Genomic DNA, 15,404 nt, shown 5'->3' on the forward strand with positions numbered 1-15,404 from the left:
GTGTTAGCCAGGATGGTCTCGATCTCCTGACCTCGTGATCTGCCCGTCTCGGCCTCCCAAAGTGCTGGGATTACAGGCTTGAGCCACCGCGCCCGGCCTGTTTTTTTTTTTTTTTTTTTTTTTAAGTAAAATATGAGTCATCCTTTTTTTTTTTGAGAAAGAGTCTTGCTCTGTTGCCCAGGCTGGAATGCAATGGCATGGTCTCGGTGCACTGCAACCTCTGCCTCCCGGGTTCAAGTGATTCTCCTGCCTCAGCCCCCCAAGTAGCTGGGACTGCAGGTGTGCGCCACCATGCCTGGCTAATTTTTTGTATTTTTAGTATAGACAGGGTTTCACCATGTTGGCCAGGCTGGTCTCAACTCCTGATTTCAAGTAATCCGCCCGTCTTGGCCTCCCAAAGTGCTGAGATTACAGGCGTGAGCCACTGTGCCTAGCCATAATCTTTTTTTTTTTTTTTTCTGAGATGGAATCTTGCTCTGTCACCCAGGCTGGAGTCCAGTGGTGCAATCTCAGCTCACTGCAACCTCCACCTCCCAGGTTCAAGCGATTCTCCTGCCTCAGCCTCCTAAGTAGCTAGGACTATAGGCACCTGCCACTACGCTTGGCTTTTTTTTCTTCTTTTTTTGTATTTTCAGTAGAGGCAAGGTTTCACCATGTTGGCCAGGCTGGTCTCGAACTCCTGGTCTCAAGTGATCTGTCTGCCTTGGCCTCCTAAAAGTGCTGGGATTACAGGCGTGAGCCATTGTGCCTGTCCTGAGCCATCCTTCTCCTGAGGAAAACATACTCTATCTTGAGAAAAACCAACAGACCTAGGAATAGAGTACCTAGGTTATACAGCAAGTATATGTTTAATTCTATGAGGAACAATCACGCTGTTTATCAAAGTAACTATTCTTCCTACCAGCAATGCGTGTGAGTTCCAGTTGCTCCACATCCTCACTAATACTCATTATTGTCTTTTTAAAAAATGTAAGCCATTCTGATAGATATGTGTTGGTACTGTTCTTTTGCTGTACAGAAGCTTTTTGGTTTGTCTAATTTGTCTACTTTTTTGTTGTATTTGCTTTTGAGTTCTTAGTCATAATTTTTTCTTTTTTTGAGACAATCTCGCACTGTCACCCAGGCTGAAGTGCAGTGACAGGATCTCGGCTCACTACAACCTGTCTCCTGGGTTCAAGTGATTCTCATGCCTCAGCCTCCTGAGTAGCTGGAATTACAGGTGTGTGCCACCATGACTGGCTTTTTTTTTTTTTTTTTTTTTTTTTTTTTTGAGGCAGAGTTTCACTCTTGTTGCCCAGGCTGGAGTGCAGTGGTGCAATCTTGGCTCACTGCAACCTCCACCTCCCGGGTTCAAGTGATTCTCCTACCTCAGCCTCCCAAGTATCTGGGATTACAGGCATGCGCCACCGCACCTGGCTAATTTTGTATTTTAGTAGAGAGGGGGTTTTACTATGTTGGTCAGCCTGGTCTCAAACTTCGACCTCAAGCGATCCACCCACCTTGGCCTTCCAAAGTGCTGGGAATACAAGTGTGAGCCACTGTGCCCAGCTGTAGTGATAAATTCTTTGCCTAGGTATTTTTGTATTCTTATACATCATGTCAAACTTTGCTTTGCAAAGTAATTAAGTCACTTGGAAACAGTGTGATCACTTTAGGTCTTGCTTTTATTTTTTGTTAGGTGGATCTGAAGCAGTGCTGCCTTAGTCTCCTTGGACTCTCAGCTCCATTTCCTCAGCTCAAGTAGTCCACTGGGCTCTACCTCAGTTCTGCCTTCTCTTGCTGTGGTCCAGAAATTCTCTCTGGATATCAGAAAACAAAGGACAGTAATCCCTGCCAAGATGGGATACAAACAAGGCGAGCCCCACGATTGCCCAAGCGTACTACCTGGGATGTCTTTTTCTGTTTTTTCCTTTTTCTTTTTTTTCTTCAAGATGGGGTCTTCCTGTGTTGCCCAGGCTGGAATGCAGTGGCGTGATCATAGCTAATTGCAGCCTTGAACTCCTGGCCTCAAGTGGTCCTCCCACCTCAGCCTCCCACGTAGCTGGGTCTCCAAGCACATGCTACTGTGCCCAGCATGGTATTCAGTGTCTTGAAACCACCATTGCATGTATTTTGACTGGCTCCTTTGGTTGTTTCAGGTAGAAGGGTCAACCTGGTCCCTGTTACTCCATCTTGTCTGTAAGTTGAAGGCCTTGATGTTTTTCTGCTTATCTCTTCATCATCTCCAGTGGTGGTAGAGTCACTCACGACTGCCATTTCCTTCAAGGGAGGAAACGTGCTAAGACTTTGCCCACACAATCCCAATTTGTCCTCATAACGATGCAGATTTTCTTTTTTTTTTTTTGGAACGGAGTCTTGCTCTGTTGCCCAGGCTGGAGTGCGGTGGCGCGATCTCGGCTCACTGCAACCTCTGCCTCCCAGGTTCAAGCAATTCTCCTGCCTCAGCCTCCCGAGTAGCTGGGATTACATGTGTGTGCCATCACGTCTGGCTAATTTTTGTATTTTTAGTAGAGACGGAGGTTTCACCATATTGGCCAGGCTGGCTCGAATTCCTGACCTCGTGAGATTAGAGGTGTGAGCCACTGTGCCCAACCCCAGTGCAGATTTTTTTAGTCTCAATCTCTATTTGACAGCTAAAAAACTGAGGCCCAGACAGGCCTGTTGGCATATATTGCTTCCTGGAGCTCCACAAAGCTCTCAGTGTCTTGCTGCATAGTTGCTAGGGGAGCTGCCTGACCTGCACAGCAAGTCTCTGGCTCTTCATTCCTTAAGGAAAAGTCCTGCGTGCAGCCTGGCTTTTTATGTATACACACACACACACACACACACTATGCTGGCTTTATTTGGCATGCACACGTGCCTGGGTCTCATCCAGTCACTTGACATCCGAGTGAGACATGGAGTAGAATGGCTGCTAGGCCAGAGATCAGTGGTCAGTTACCCAGGCCTCTGATTCCAAGTCCAAGGCTCCTTCCCCAGACTCAGACCCACACACTAGGTGGTGGTGATAAAGATCAGGACCCAGGAGTGGGTGGTACTCAGTCCTCACTGTGCTTAAAGATTCTGTGATTCTATCTCTTCTCCTGTAGATCATTTGGATCACTTTCTAATAAAATTCTAACTTTCCTGATAATTCTCCAATATGTCCAAGACTGTAAATACTGATTTCCTTTCATGAAATTGTCCAAACAGCTGCAACCCTTGGTGCACAGTATGATCTGAACCTGGGACACAGCAAGACCAGAACCATGAACCATGATGCCTTGCTTGGGAGATGACATGTGCAAGGTAACCTGTGGTGCTGTGTGACCACAGAAGTGACCACTCTACACTGTGAAATGAATTTCTGCATGGGGGATATATTAGGGTTCTCTACAGGGACAGAACTAATAGGAGATATATATAATATATATGTAAGTTTATTAAGTATTAACTTACACAATCACAAGGTCCCACAGTAGGCTGTCTGTAAGCTGAGGAGCAAGGAGAGCCAGTTCGAGTCCCAAAATTGAAGAACTTGGGAGTCCAATGTTCAAGGGCAGGAAGCATCCAGCATGGGATAAAGATGTAGGCTGGGAGGCTAAGCCAGTCTCATCTCTTCATGGTTTTCTGCCTGCTTTATATTCGTTGGCAGCTGATTAGACGGTGCCCACTTGATTAAGGGTGGGTCTGCCTTCCCCAGCCCACTGACTCAAATGTTAATCTCCTTCGGCAACACCCTCACAGACACATCCAGGATCAATACTGCATCCTTCAATCCAATCAAGTTGACACTCAGTATTAACCATGACAGGGGGGAATGAGATGACACAAAGGATCCCTTCTGGCTCTCATGTTCTGTCACCATCTACTTCAGGAGAGAGATGCACAGTGCAGGGAGGATGAAAGTTAGAAGGAAAAGGCAAGAGAAATCAGGAGGGTTTGGTATTCAATGCGTGTTCATTTATTTTACACTTACAAAAGAAATCGCCCACCCCTTTGCCCCATTCCCCCAAAACAGTCTCTTTTTACAAACATTTAAAAATTAAAACCAAATGAAGATAGACAAGTTAATTTCAGTACAATTATTTTTCAGTGTAGCTGTCATAATTAGAGTTTAAATTTCCTACAAGTGACCAATGTCCAAGTGACTTATAGGGAAATCCTGATTATCGGCCAGAGGAAATTCCATATTACAAGTTAGCAAATTCTAGTACAAAAATAGTCCGTGTGTTGGAACAGCTTTCCTTTTACATAGGTCTCAGGTCAGTCTGCTGACTGCATAATACCTAATGTTTCCAGATTCTCTCTCACAAATGGCTCAATCGTCACCGCTGAAGCAGCACGGCACCTGCAGCAGCAGGGGTTAGTGTCCACCTTGGGGCCGTGCTGGAGACGGCAGGCCTGGGAGTGCCTTGCTGGCCCCAGGGCACCTGGGCAGAGCTCCAGCCCTAGCTCCGCACGCGGGGCTAGGAGGGAGGGACAAGCTTCCCCCTCCTGAGGCAATGCCAGGCCCAGGACACAGGGCACATCTGCCCAGGGAGCTGGGCTGGCGCTGGTGCAGGACAGCACATCTCCTGCCAGTGTCTCCTCCCCCTACAGCCTGGTCAGGTGAGAGGTGGCCCTGCGTGTCATCAGCGGCGAGAGTGTGGCCCTGCCCTTGCTGCAGCCAGGGCAGGCCGGGGCAGGCTACTTGTCCCTCAGGATGTCGAGCTGTTCCTGACACTCGGTGAAGAGGCGCTGGAATCGGAGGTTCTGCCCGATGACTGGCAGCAGCTCCTTCAGCAGCTCCCTCTTCCGCAGACCCTGTGGACAGAGTGACAGCTGAGTGCAAGTGTCAGTGAGGAGACCTAGATTGTGGGGACTTTCCTGGCCTGGCAGAGAACCTTGTGTCTGCTCACGGGAGAAGGAAAGAACAACTCCTCTGCAGGTGAGAAACTGTGAGAGAGCTGTGGGGCAAATGTGCAGGATGAAGTGGCAGGTGGAGTGGGAGCAACACAGCGTGGGGATAAAGGAGGATGAGACCAGTGCTCCTCCATCTGTGGGCACAGTCACTGCTGACCTTACAGTGACTGAGCAGGGCCCTGACCATCCAGGGCAGGATGAGAGTAGAACATCAAGGCTTAGGGTCAGGTGGCTGGCCATTCAGGAGGGGCTGTTCCCTCATGCTGATGTTTGCCAGGGGTTTGGGGTCAAGCCCCAGGGCAAGGACATGCCTGGGGGGCACTGACTGGCTTTAGTTTTCCAGTAAAACAAATGAGGTACCAGTATCCTCTGATGTGGAGGATGTTTGGATGCTGACGAAACTATGTTTAGTTGCCCAAACATCCTCCACGTCAGGGCATATTGGCACACCACAGTCTGAAACAAGCATTGCCAGTTGGGGTCTCTGCTGCACAGACCAAAAGAGCAGACTCCTGAGCAGTACGGCTGCTCCAAAGGGAAAACTACCAGTCAGACAACTTTAACACTGGAAGAGAAGGCCTAAGATCTTGAATTAACAGTGACAGATACACTTGCAACAAGACTAGAAGTGACAGTAAAGAACAAGTGTAAATAGGAGGTTTGAGTAACACAGAAGTTGTTAGAGATGGGATAAGCAGGAGAATGGCTGCTGCTGACAACCAACTTTGATGGAGAAGCAGCCCACGCTCCAACAGGGAGGCTCTGACACCAGAGTGCTGTAGTCAGACCAGAAATTGTATGGTTTTGCAAAGCCTGAAATGTTTACTATCTGGTCCTTTACAGAAAAGTTCGCAAACTCCTAAAATACATCATGTTTTCTGACTGAAATAATTGAGTAAAACTCACAAGTCAAAGGGGAATTCAAATTAAGTGAAATTAAAAATGACAAGAGAATGGTTAAAAAAAAAAAACACAAAATACTCCAAAAGTGGCGAGACTCAGCAAAAGTGGGCACTTTAGAGGCATTTAGAAACAACAGCTTATACTGTATTACAGAACATGAAAGAATGACAAACCAAGACTCCAACCTAAAGCCATCAGGGGAAAGGAAAAAAAAAAAAAAGACTAAAGAAAAAAACAACACGAAAAAAACCCCATTTTTTAAAAAAGGAGATAATAAACATTGAAATAAATAAATAGAAAACAAAGATTTAATAGAGAAGATTTATAAAAACAATTTTATTTTATTTTTTTTGAGACAGGGTCTAGCTCTGTTGCCCAGGCTGGAGTGTAGTGATGCAATTGTAGCTCACTGCAGCCTCAACCCCCCAGGCTCAAGTGATCCTCCTGCCTCAGCTACTCGAGTAGCTGGGACTATACGTGTGTGCCACCATGTCTGGCTAATTTTTATATTTTTAGTAGAGCGGGGTTTCACCATGTTGGCCAGGCTGGTCTCAAACTCCTGAGCTCAAGTGATCCTCCTGCCTTGTTCTCCCAAAGTGCTGGGATTAAAGGCATGAGCCACTGTGCCTGGCAAAAGTCATTTCTTGAAAAGACTAATAGAGAAACGTCCGGCAGGATTAATCTAGAAAGAGAGAGAAAGCTTAAAGAAATAATATTAGAAATAAAGAAGAGACATACCTACAGATATAGAAGAAAGAAAAAGTTATGATTACTATCAACTTTATGCTAAGAAATTTGAACATTTAGAGAAAATGGAGAGATTCCTAGAAAAATATAATGTATCAAAACTAGCTCACAAAGAAATAGAAAGGAAGAGTTAATTATTACCACAAAGAAAACATCAGGAATACTATTTTAAAACTGACATCTAAGAAACTTCCAAGGATGAGATTTTCTCTTTGTCTTTCTCACAGTTTGACTATAATGTGTCTCAGTGCAGGTTCCTTTGGGATTTTCCTACTTAGAGTTCACTGAGGCTCTTGTATTAGTAGATCCACATCTTTCCTCAAATTTGGAAAATTTCAGCCAGTATTTCTTCAAATACTCTCTCTCTCTTACACTTCCAGAACTCCCATTATGGCTACATGGGTATACTTGGATGGTGTCTGATAAGTTTCTTAGACTCTGTTTGCTTTTATTCATTCTATTTTCTTTTTGCACCTCATACTTGACAGTTTCAAATGACCTATTTTTAAGTTTGCTGATTCTCCCTTTTGCCTGCTGGAGTCTGCTGTTGAACCCTTGTAGTGAACTTTTCAATTCAGTTATTGTATTTTTAAACTCCAGATTTCTGTTTAGCTCTTTTTTTGGAATTTCTTTTTTTTTTTTTTTTTTTTTTTTTTGAGACGGAGTCTCATTCTGTCGCCCAGGCTGGAGTGCAGTGGCCGGATCTCAGCTCACTGCAACCTCCGCCTCCTGGGTTCACGCCATTCTCCTGCCTCAGCCTCCCGAGTAGCTGGGACTACAGGCGCCCGCCACCTCGCCCGGCTAATTTTTTGTATTTTTTAGTAGAGACGGGGTTTCACCGTGTTAGCCAGGATGGTCTCGATCTCCTGACCTCGTGATCCGCCCGTCTCGGCCTCCCAAAGTGCTGGGATTACAGGCTTGAGCCACCGCGCCCGGCCTTTTTTTGGAATTTCTATCTCCTTGTTGATACTCTCATTTTCTTTTTTTTTTTTTTTTTCCTTGAGATGGAGCCTCGCTCTGTTGCCCAGGCTGGAGTGCAGTGGCGTGATCTTGGCTCACTGTAAGCTCCGCCTCCCGGGTTCACACCATTCTCCTGCCTCAGCCTCCCGAGTAGCTGGGACTACAGGCGCCAGCCACAAAGCCCAGCTAATTTTTTTTGTATTTTTAATAGAGACAGGGTTTCACTGTGTTAGCCAGGATGGTCTTGATCTCATGACCTTGTGATCTGCCCGCCTTGGCCTCCCAAAGTGCTGGGATTACAGGCATGAGCCACCGTGCCCGGCCCTCATTTTCTTTTTTCTTTTCTTTTTTTTTTTTTTTGAGACGGAGTCTTGCTCTGTCGCCCAGGCTGGAGTGCAGTGGCGCGATCTGGGCTCACTGCAAGCTCTGCCTCCCTGGTTCAGGCCATTCTTCTGCCTCAGCCTCCTGAGTAGCTGGGACTAGAGGCGCCCGCCACCTTGCCCGGCTAGTTTTTTGTATTCTTTTGAGTAGAGACGGGGTTTCACTGTGTTAGCCAGGATGGTCTCGATCTCCTGACCTCGTGATCCGCCTGTCTCAGCCTCCCAAAGTGCTGGGATTACAGGCTTGAGCCACTGCGCTCGGCCTCATTTTCTTTATATATAGTTTTCCTGATTTTGTTTAGTTGTCTGTATTCTCCTTGAGCATTTTTTAAGACATTTATTTTAAAGTCTTATGTCTGCCGGGCACGACGGCTCATGCCTGTAATCTCAGCACTTTGGGAGGCCAAGGCGGGCAGATCACTTGAGGCCAGGAGTTTGAAACCAGCGTAGCCAACATGGTGAAACCCCATCTCTACTAAAAATACAAAAATTAGGCCAGGCACGGTGGCTCATGCCTGTAATCCCAGCACTTTGGGAGGCCGAGGCGGATGGATCACTTGAGGTCAGGAGTTCGAGACCAGTCTGGCCAAAATGGCGAAACCTCATCTCTACTAAAAATACAAAAATTAGCCAGGACAGGACTCCATTTTCTCTAAATGATCCACCTGCATTGGCCTCCCAAAGTGCTGGAATTAAGGCATGAACCACCGCACCTGGCAGTCCTTTTACTTTTAAGCTATTATATTATTACATGTAAGCTGGGTTTCTTATAAGCAATGTACAGCTGGTTGTTTTTAAATCTGATCTGATAATCTATGCTTTTTAATTTAGACTTATATTTAATGATTATTGATATATTAGGGTTTAAATCTACCATCCTATGTATCTGTTTTTCTGCCTTCTTTTGAATGAATTTATTATTTTTCTATCATTCCATTTTGTCCATTTGTTAGCTTTTTAGCTATAGTTCTTTTCACTGTTTTGGGATTTGCATGTGTATGTGCATGAGTTTTATGTTTTGGTTTTTTTTGGTGGTTGCTCTAGGGCATATAACATACAGTATATAACATACGGTACATGGCTTTACTTATCGTAGTCTCTCTTCAACTATTATGATATCACTTTGCATAATGTGTAAAAATCTTTTAATGGTATACTTTCATATCCCCACTCCTGGCCTCTGTGATACTGCTGTCTGCTGTCATGCCACTTCACTTCTACATATGTTATAATTACAAACTACATTTTCATTATTTGGCTTAAAAAGGCAGAACTCTTTGACTTCTTTTTTTTTTTTTTCTTAAGACAGGGTCTCGTGCTCTGTTGCCCAGGCTGGAGTGCAGTGGCATGATCTTGGCTCACTGCAACCTCTGCCTCTCAGGTTCAAGCAATTCTCGTGTCTTAGCCTCCTAAGTAGCTGGGATTACAGCTATGTGCCACCATACCCAGCTAATTTTTGTATTTCTAGTAGAGATGGGGTTTCGCCATATCGGCCAGACTGGTCTTGAACTCCTGGCCTCAAGTGATCGGTCCACCTCGGCCTCCCAAAGTTCTGGGATTACAGGCGTGAGCCACCGTGCCCAACCAGAACTTTTTTACATTTTGACATTTAGATGAACACTTTTGACATTTAATTCTTAACCCTTTGGAGGTATATTTTAATGAACTGAAGATCTACTTCTCAGTTACATATAAATAACCAGTTTGCCAAACTCCATTTATTATTGAATAGCTCCCCCCAATTTTCCCCACTGTATCTGTTTTGTCTTCTCGCTCATATAGCAAAGTGTCTAAATTATCCCTGCTTCATAATAAACCCAAATATCTGGTAGCAGAGTGAATGTCTTAACTATTCTTGGCTTTCTACACCTACGTATAAATTGTAGAATTAGCTTGTCAAGTGTCACTGAAACCTCTAGCTGGCATTTGATTAGGGATGCATTGAGTCAGCAGGTCTATTTAGAAATGGTTGGCATCTTTACTGTACTGCACTTTCTCATCATTTGTCCAGGTTTTCTTTAATGACTTTAAGTAAACGTTTATAATTCTTAGCATATAGGCTATGCATATCCTTTGTTAGATTTATTCTTAGATACTTTATTATTCTCAAAAGAGACAATCTTGAAAGTGGCGAGAGAAAAGTGACTCATGAGAGGAATTTGAAGTTTGTGAAGAACTACATGCACAATTGCTGGCTTCAAGAAGATGGAGGAGGCCGGTGGAAAGCTAACAAGGAAATGAATTCTGCTATTCCAATAACGACTGAGCTTGGAAGAGGACCTTGAACCCTAGGTGATCTCATCTGGTCAATAATTTGAGTAGAGAACTCAGGAATCACTGCAAACCAGGAAAACCGAAAGAAATCACAGATCCTTTGAAAGAAGTGGCAGGCTGCTATAAATTCCACAAGACAGGTGAAAAACTCTGGTGCTCTCTCAAAAGTGCCACCTACTGGCTGGAGGCCAACCAACTCAGGACATTACAGCAAGTCATAACAGAACAACCCTACTCCAAGGAAGGACAAAAACAACAGCTAATTCCACTGCCTGCAACATCCTTGCTAACCAGCGGTCCCGAGTGTGTCCACGTGATAACTTCACTGGTAGCACAACCAGCATTTGAGAAAGCCGGCACATTAAACATATCTACAAACAAGGACTCTCACAGAGTCTATGCCATTCCCCTGGCACCTCCACTACAGCAGGTGCTGGTTATCTACAGCTGGGAGACCTAAAGATGGATCACATCACCAGATTCCTTGCAAATGTTCCCCAGCATCAGCCCAGAGCCAGGTAGCCCCACTGGGTGGTTAGACCCAGAAGGGCAATAATAATCACCACAGTCTGGAAGTAACCAAATCAAGGGATTACCCTGTGGGACAAAATAATCTGAACAGCAGCCTCTGAGTTCCAGATTTTTCCACTGAAGTGTTCTACCCAAATGAGAAGTAATCAGAAAAGTAATTCTGGTAATAAACAAGGTTCTATAATACCTCCAAAAGACCACGCTAGCTCCCCAGCAATGGATCCAAACCAAGAAGACCAATTACAAAGTAGATTTTCATTATTTGGCCTAAAAAGGTAGAATTTTTTGGTTTCTTCTTTTTCGTTTTTTTTGAGACAGGGTCTCGCTCTATTGCCCAGGCTGGAGTGCAATGGCATGATCTCTGAATTGCCAAAGAATTCAGAAGGCTGATTATTAAGCTACTCAAGGAGATACCAAAGGTGAAAATCAACTTAAAGAAATTTTTAAAAATATATAGGATATGGATGAAAAATGCTCCAGAGAAATCGACATCATAAAGAAAAAAATCAAAAAATCAAAAATCGAAACTTCTGGAAATGAAAGACACACTTGAGAAATACAAAATGTACTGGAAAGTTTCAACAATAAAATCGAAGAAGCAGAAGAGAGAACTTCAGAATTCAAAGACAAGACTTTGAATGAGACAAAGACAAAGAAAAAATAATTTTTTAAAAAAATGAACAAAGCCTCCAAGAAATTTGGGATGTTAAATGGTCAAACCTAAGAATAAAAATAAGTGGTATTCCTAAGAAGAGAAATCTAAAAGGTTGAAAAACATATTTGGGGGATAGTTGAGGAAAGCTTCCCTGACCTTGCTAGACATCCAAATACAAGAAGCTCAAAGAACACCTGGGAAATTTATCACAAAAAGATCATCACCCAGCAGTCATCAGGTTATCTAAAGTCAAGACAAAGGAAAGATTCTTAAGAGCTGTAAGGCAAAAGCATCAGGTAACCTATACACAAAAGCCTATCAGATTTTTTTTTTGAGACAGAGTCTTGCTTTGTCCTCCAGGCTGGAGTACAGTGGTGCAGTCTTGGCTCACTGCAATCTCTGCCTCCTGGGTTCATGCAATTCTCCTGCCTCAGCCTCCCGAGTAGCTGGGACTACAGCTGCCTGGCACCAGGCCTGGATAATTTTTGTATTTTTATTAGAGGTGGGGTTTCACTGTGTTGGCCAGGCTGGTCTTGAACTTCTGACCTTAAAATGATCCACCCACCTTGGCCTAAGTGTTGGGATTACAGGAATGAGCCACTGCGCCCGGCCAGAATACCTATCAGATTAACAGCAGATTTCTCAGCAGATACCCTACAAGCCAGAAGGGTTTGGGTTCCTATTTTTAGCTTTCTCAAACAAAATAACTGTCAGCCAAGAATTTAGTGTCCAGCAAAATTAAGGGTCATAAATGAAGAAGGCATAAAGTCTTTTTCAGACAAACAAATGCTGAGAGAATTTGCCACTACCAAGCCAGTAGTACAAGAAATGCTAAAAGGAGTTCTAAATCTTGAAACAAAACCTTGAAATACACCAAAATAGAACTTCCTTAAAGCACAAACCTCACAGGGCCTATAAAACAATAACAAAATGAAAAAACAAAAAAACAAGGTATTCAGGTAAAAACAAGCATGGTAAATAAAACTACCTCACATCTCGATACTAACGTTGAATGTAAATAGCCTAAGTGCTCCACTTAAAAGATACAGAATGGCAGGATGCATACAAATCCACCAACCAAGTATCTACTAACACATATGGACTCACGTGAACTGAGGGTAAAGGGGTGAAAAAAGATATTCCATGCAAATACAAACCAAAAGCGAGCAGAAATAGCTATTCTTATATAAGACAAAACAGACTTTAAAGCAACAATAGTTGAAAAAGACAAAAAGGGACATTACATAATGATAAAAGGATCAGTCCAACAGGAAAATATCACAATCCTAAATATATATGCACCTAACATGGGGGCTCCCAAATTTATAAAACAATTAGTACTCAACATAAGAAATGAGATACACAACAACACAATAACAGTGGGAGACTTCAACACTCCACTGACAGCACTAGACATGTTATCAAGACAGAAAGTCAACAAAGAAACAATGGACTTAAACTATACCTTAGAACAAATGGACTTAACAGATATATACAGAACATTCTCCCCAACAACTGCAGAATATACATTCTTTTCATCAGCACATGGAACATTCTCCAAGAAAAACCGTATGATAGGCCACAAAACAAGTCTCAATAAACTTAAGAAAATCGAAATTATATCAAGTACCCTCTCAGACAACAGTAAAATAAAATTGGAAATTAACTCCAGAAGGGACCCTCAAAACTACACAAATACATGGAAATTAAATAATCTGCTCCTGAATGATCTTTGGATAAACAATGAAATCAAGATGGAAATTAAAAAGTTTTATGAACTGAATGATAATAATGACACAGCTTATCAAAACCTCTGGGACACAGCAAAAGTGGTGCTAAGAGGAAAGTTCATAGCATTAAACGCGTACATCAAAAAGTCTGAAAGAGGCCAAGCACGATGGTTCATGTCTGTAATCCCAGCAATTTTGGAGGCCAAGGCAGGAGGATCACTTGAGGTCAGGAGTTCAAGACCAGCCTGGCCAACATGCCGAAACCCCGTCTCTACTAAAAATACAAAAAAATTAGCTGGGTGTGGTGACGCATGCCTGTAGTCCCAGCTACTTGGGAGGCTGATGCCTGAGAATTGCTTGAACCTGGGAGGCAGAGGTTGTAGTGAGCTGAGATGCACCATTGCACTCCAGCCTCGGCAACACAGCAAGACTCTGTCTCAAAAAAAAAAAAAAAAAAAAAGATCCAATTAAGCTAAATTAGAAACAAAACGGAAGATATTACAACTGATACCACAGAAATAGAAAAGATCATTCAAGACTACTATGAACACCTTTATGCACACAAACTAGAAAATCTAGAGGAAATGGATAAATTCCTGGAAATATATAACCCTCCTAGATTCAATTAGGAAAAAATAGAAACTTTGAATAGACCAATAACAAGTAGCAAGGCTGAAACAGTAATTTAAAAATTGCCAACAACAAAAAAAGTCCAGGACCAGATGGATTCACAGCTGAGTTATATTGAACATTCAAAGAATTGGTACCAATCTTACTGAAGCTATTACAAAAGATAGAGAAAGAAGGAATCTCCCTAAATCACTCTATGAAGCCAGTATCACCCTAATACCAAAACCAGGAAAGGACATAACAAAAATGAAATCTACAGACCAATATCCCTGGTGAACATAGATGCAAAAATCCTCAACAAAATACTAGCTAATCGAATCCAATGGTGTATCAAAAGGATAATACACCATGATCAAGTGGGTTTCATACCAGGGATGCAGGGAAGACTTAACGTACTCAAGTTAATAAATGAGATACATCACATAAACAGAATTAAAAATAAAAATCATACAATCATCTCAATAGATGCAGAAAAAGCATCTGACAAAATCTAGCATGCCTTTGATTAAAACCCTCAGCAAAACCGTCATAGAACGGAAATACCTCAAGATAATAAAAGTCATCTATGACAAACCCAGAGCCAACTTTACACTGAACGGGGAAAAGATAAAAGTGAGAACTCAAACAGACAAGGATGCCCATTGTCCCCACTGCCATTCAACATTGTACTGGAAGTCCTAGCCAGGGCAAACAGACAAGAGAAAGAAATAAAGGGCATCCAAATATGTAAAGGGGAAGTCAAAATATCGCTGTTTGCCAATGATATGATCGTATACATAGAAAACCCTAAACACTCATCCAAAAAGCTCCTAGATCTAATAAATGAATTCAGCAAGGTTTCAGGGTACAAAATCAATGTACACAAATCAGTAGCATTGCTGTATACCAACAACAACCAAGCTGAGAATCAAATCAAGAACCCCTTGTTACAATAGCTGCAAATAAAATAAAATAAAATACTTAAGAATATACCTAACCAAGGATGTGAAAGATCTCTACAAGAAAAACTGAAAAATTGATTGCTGAAAGAAATCACAGACAACACAAACAAATGGAAACATATCCAATGCTCATGATGGGTAGAATAAAAAATGACCATACTGCTAAGAGCAATCTACAGATTCAATGCAATTCCCATCAAACTACCATGATTATTCTTCACAGAACTAGAAGAAAAACCCTAAAATTCACATGAAACCACAGCAGGGCGTGGTGGCTCACGTCTGTAATCCCAGCACTTTGGGAGGCTAAGGTGGGCAGATCACTTGAGCCCAGGAGGTCGAGACCAGGGTAACATTGTGAAACCCTGTCTTTACAAAACTTACAAAAATTAGCTGGGTGTGCTGGCACGTGCTGTAGTCCCAGCTACTCAGGAGGTTGAGGTGCAGGATCACTTGAGCCTTGGAGGCAGAGTTTGCAATGAGCCAAGATTGTGCCACTGCACTCCAACCTGGGTGACAGAGTGGGACTCCGTCTCAAAAAAAAAAAAAAAAATCATATGGAACAAAAAAGAGCCCAAATAGCCAAAGCAAGATAAGCTGGAGGCATCATATTTACCCGACATCAAACTATACTACAAGGATATTGTTACCACCAAAACAGCATGGTACTGGTATAAAAATAGGCACATAGACCAATGGAACAGAATAGAGAACCCAGAAATAAAGCCAAATACTTACAGCCAACAGATCTGCAACAAAACAAACAAAA

The 15,404-nt window shown here is 42.8% G+C and overlaps 1 protein-coding gene across 6 annotated transcripts in view; it reads right to left on the reverse strand.

Moving 5' to 3' along the window:
- Positions 1 to 3,498: 3,498 nt before the first annotated feature.
- The window catches only part of LOC105480733 (histone cell cycle regulator), a 103,451-nt gene continuing 91,545 nt past the window's right edge, over positions 3,499 to 15,404 (reverse strand). For 3 of the 6 annotated variants that reach the window (XM_011739868.3, XM_071080013.1, XM_071080012.1), the window contains one exon: positions 3,934 to 4,785. In XM_011739868.3, coding sequence (XP_011738170.1) covers positions 4,346 to 4,785 — 440 coding nt within the window. In that variant the 3' untranslated portion in view covers positions 3,934 to 4,345. Of the gene's footprint in view, positions 4,786 to 15,404 lie in introns of all 6 variants that reach the window. The other 3 variants (XM_011739869.3, XM_011739870.2, XM_011739872.3) reach the window with 3 other exon arrangements.

The sequence above is a fragment of the Macaca nemestrina genome, chromosome 15 (genome assembly GCF_043159975.1).
Source record: "Macaca nemestrina isolate mMacNem1 chromosome 15, mMacNem.hap1, whole genome shotgun sequence".
NCBI classification, from domain to species: Eukaryota; Metazoa; Chordata; class Mammalia; order Primates; family Cercopithecidae; genus Macaca; species Macaca nemestrina.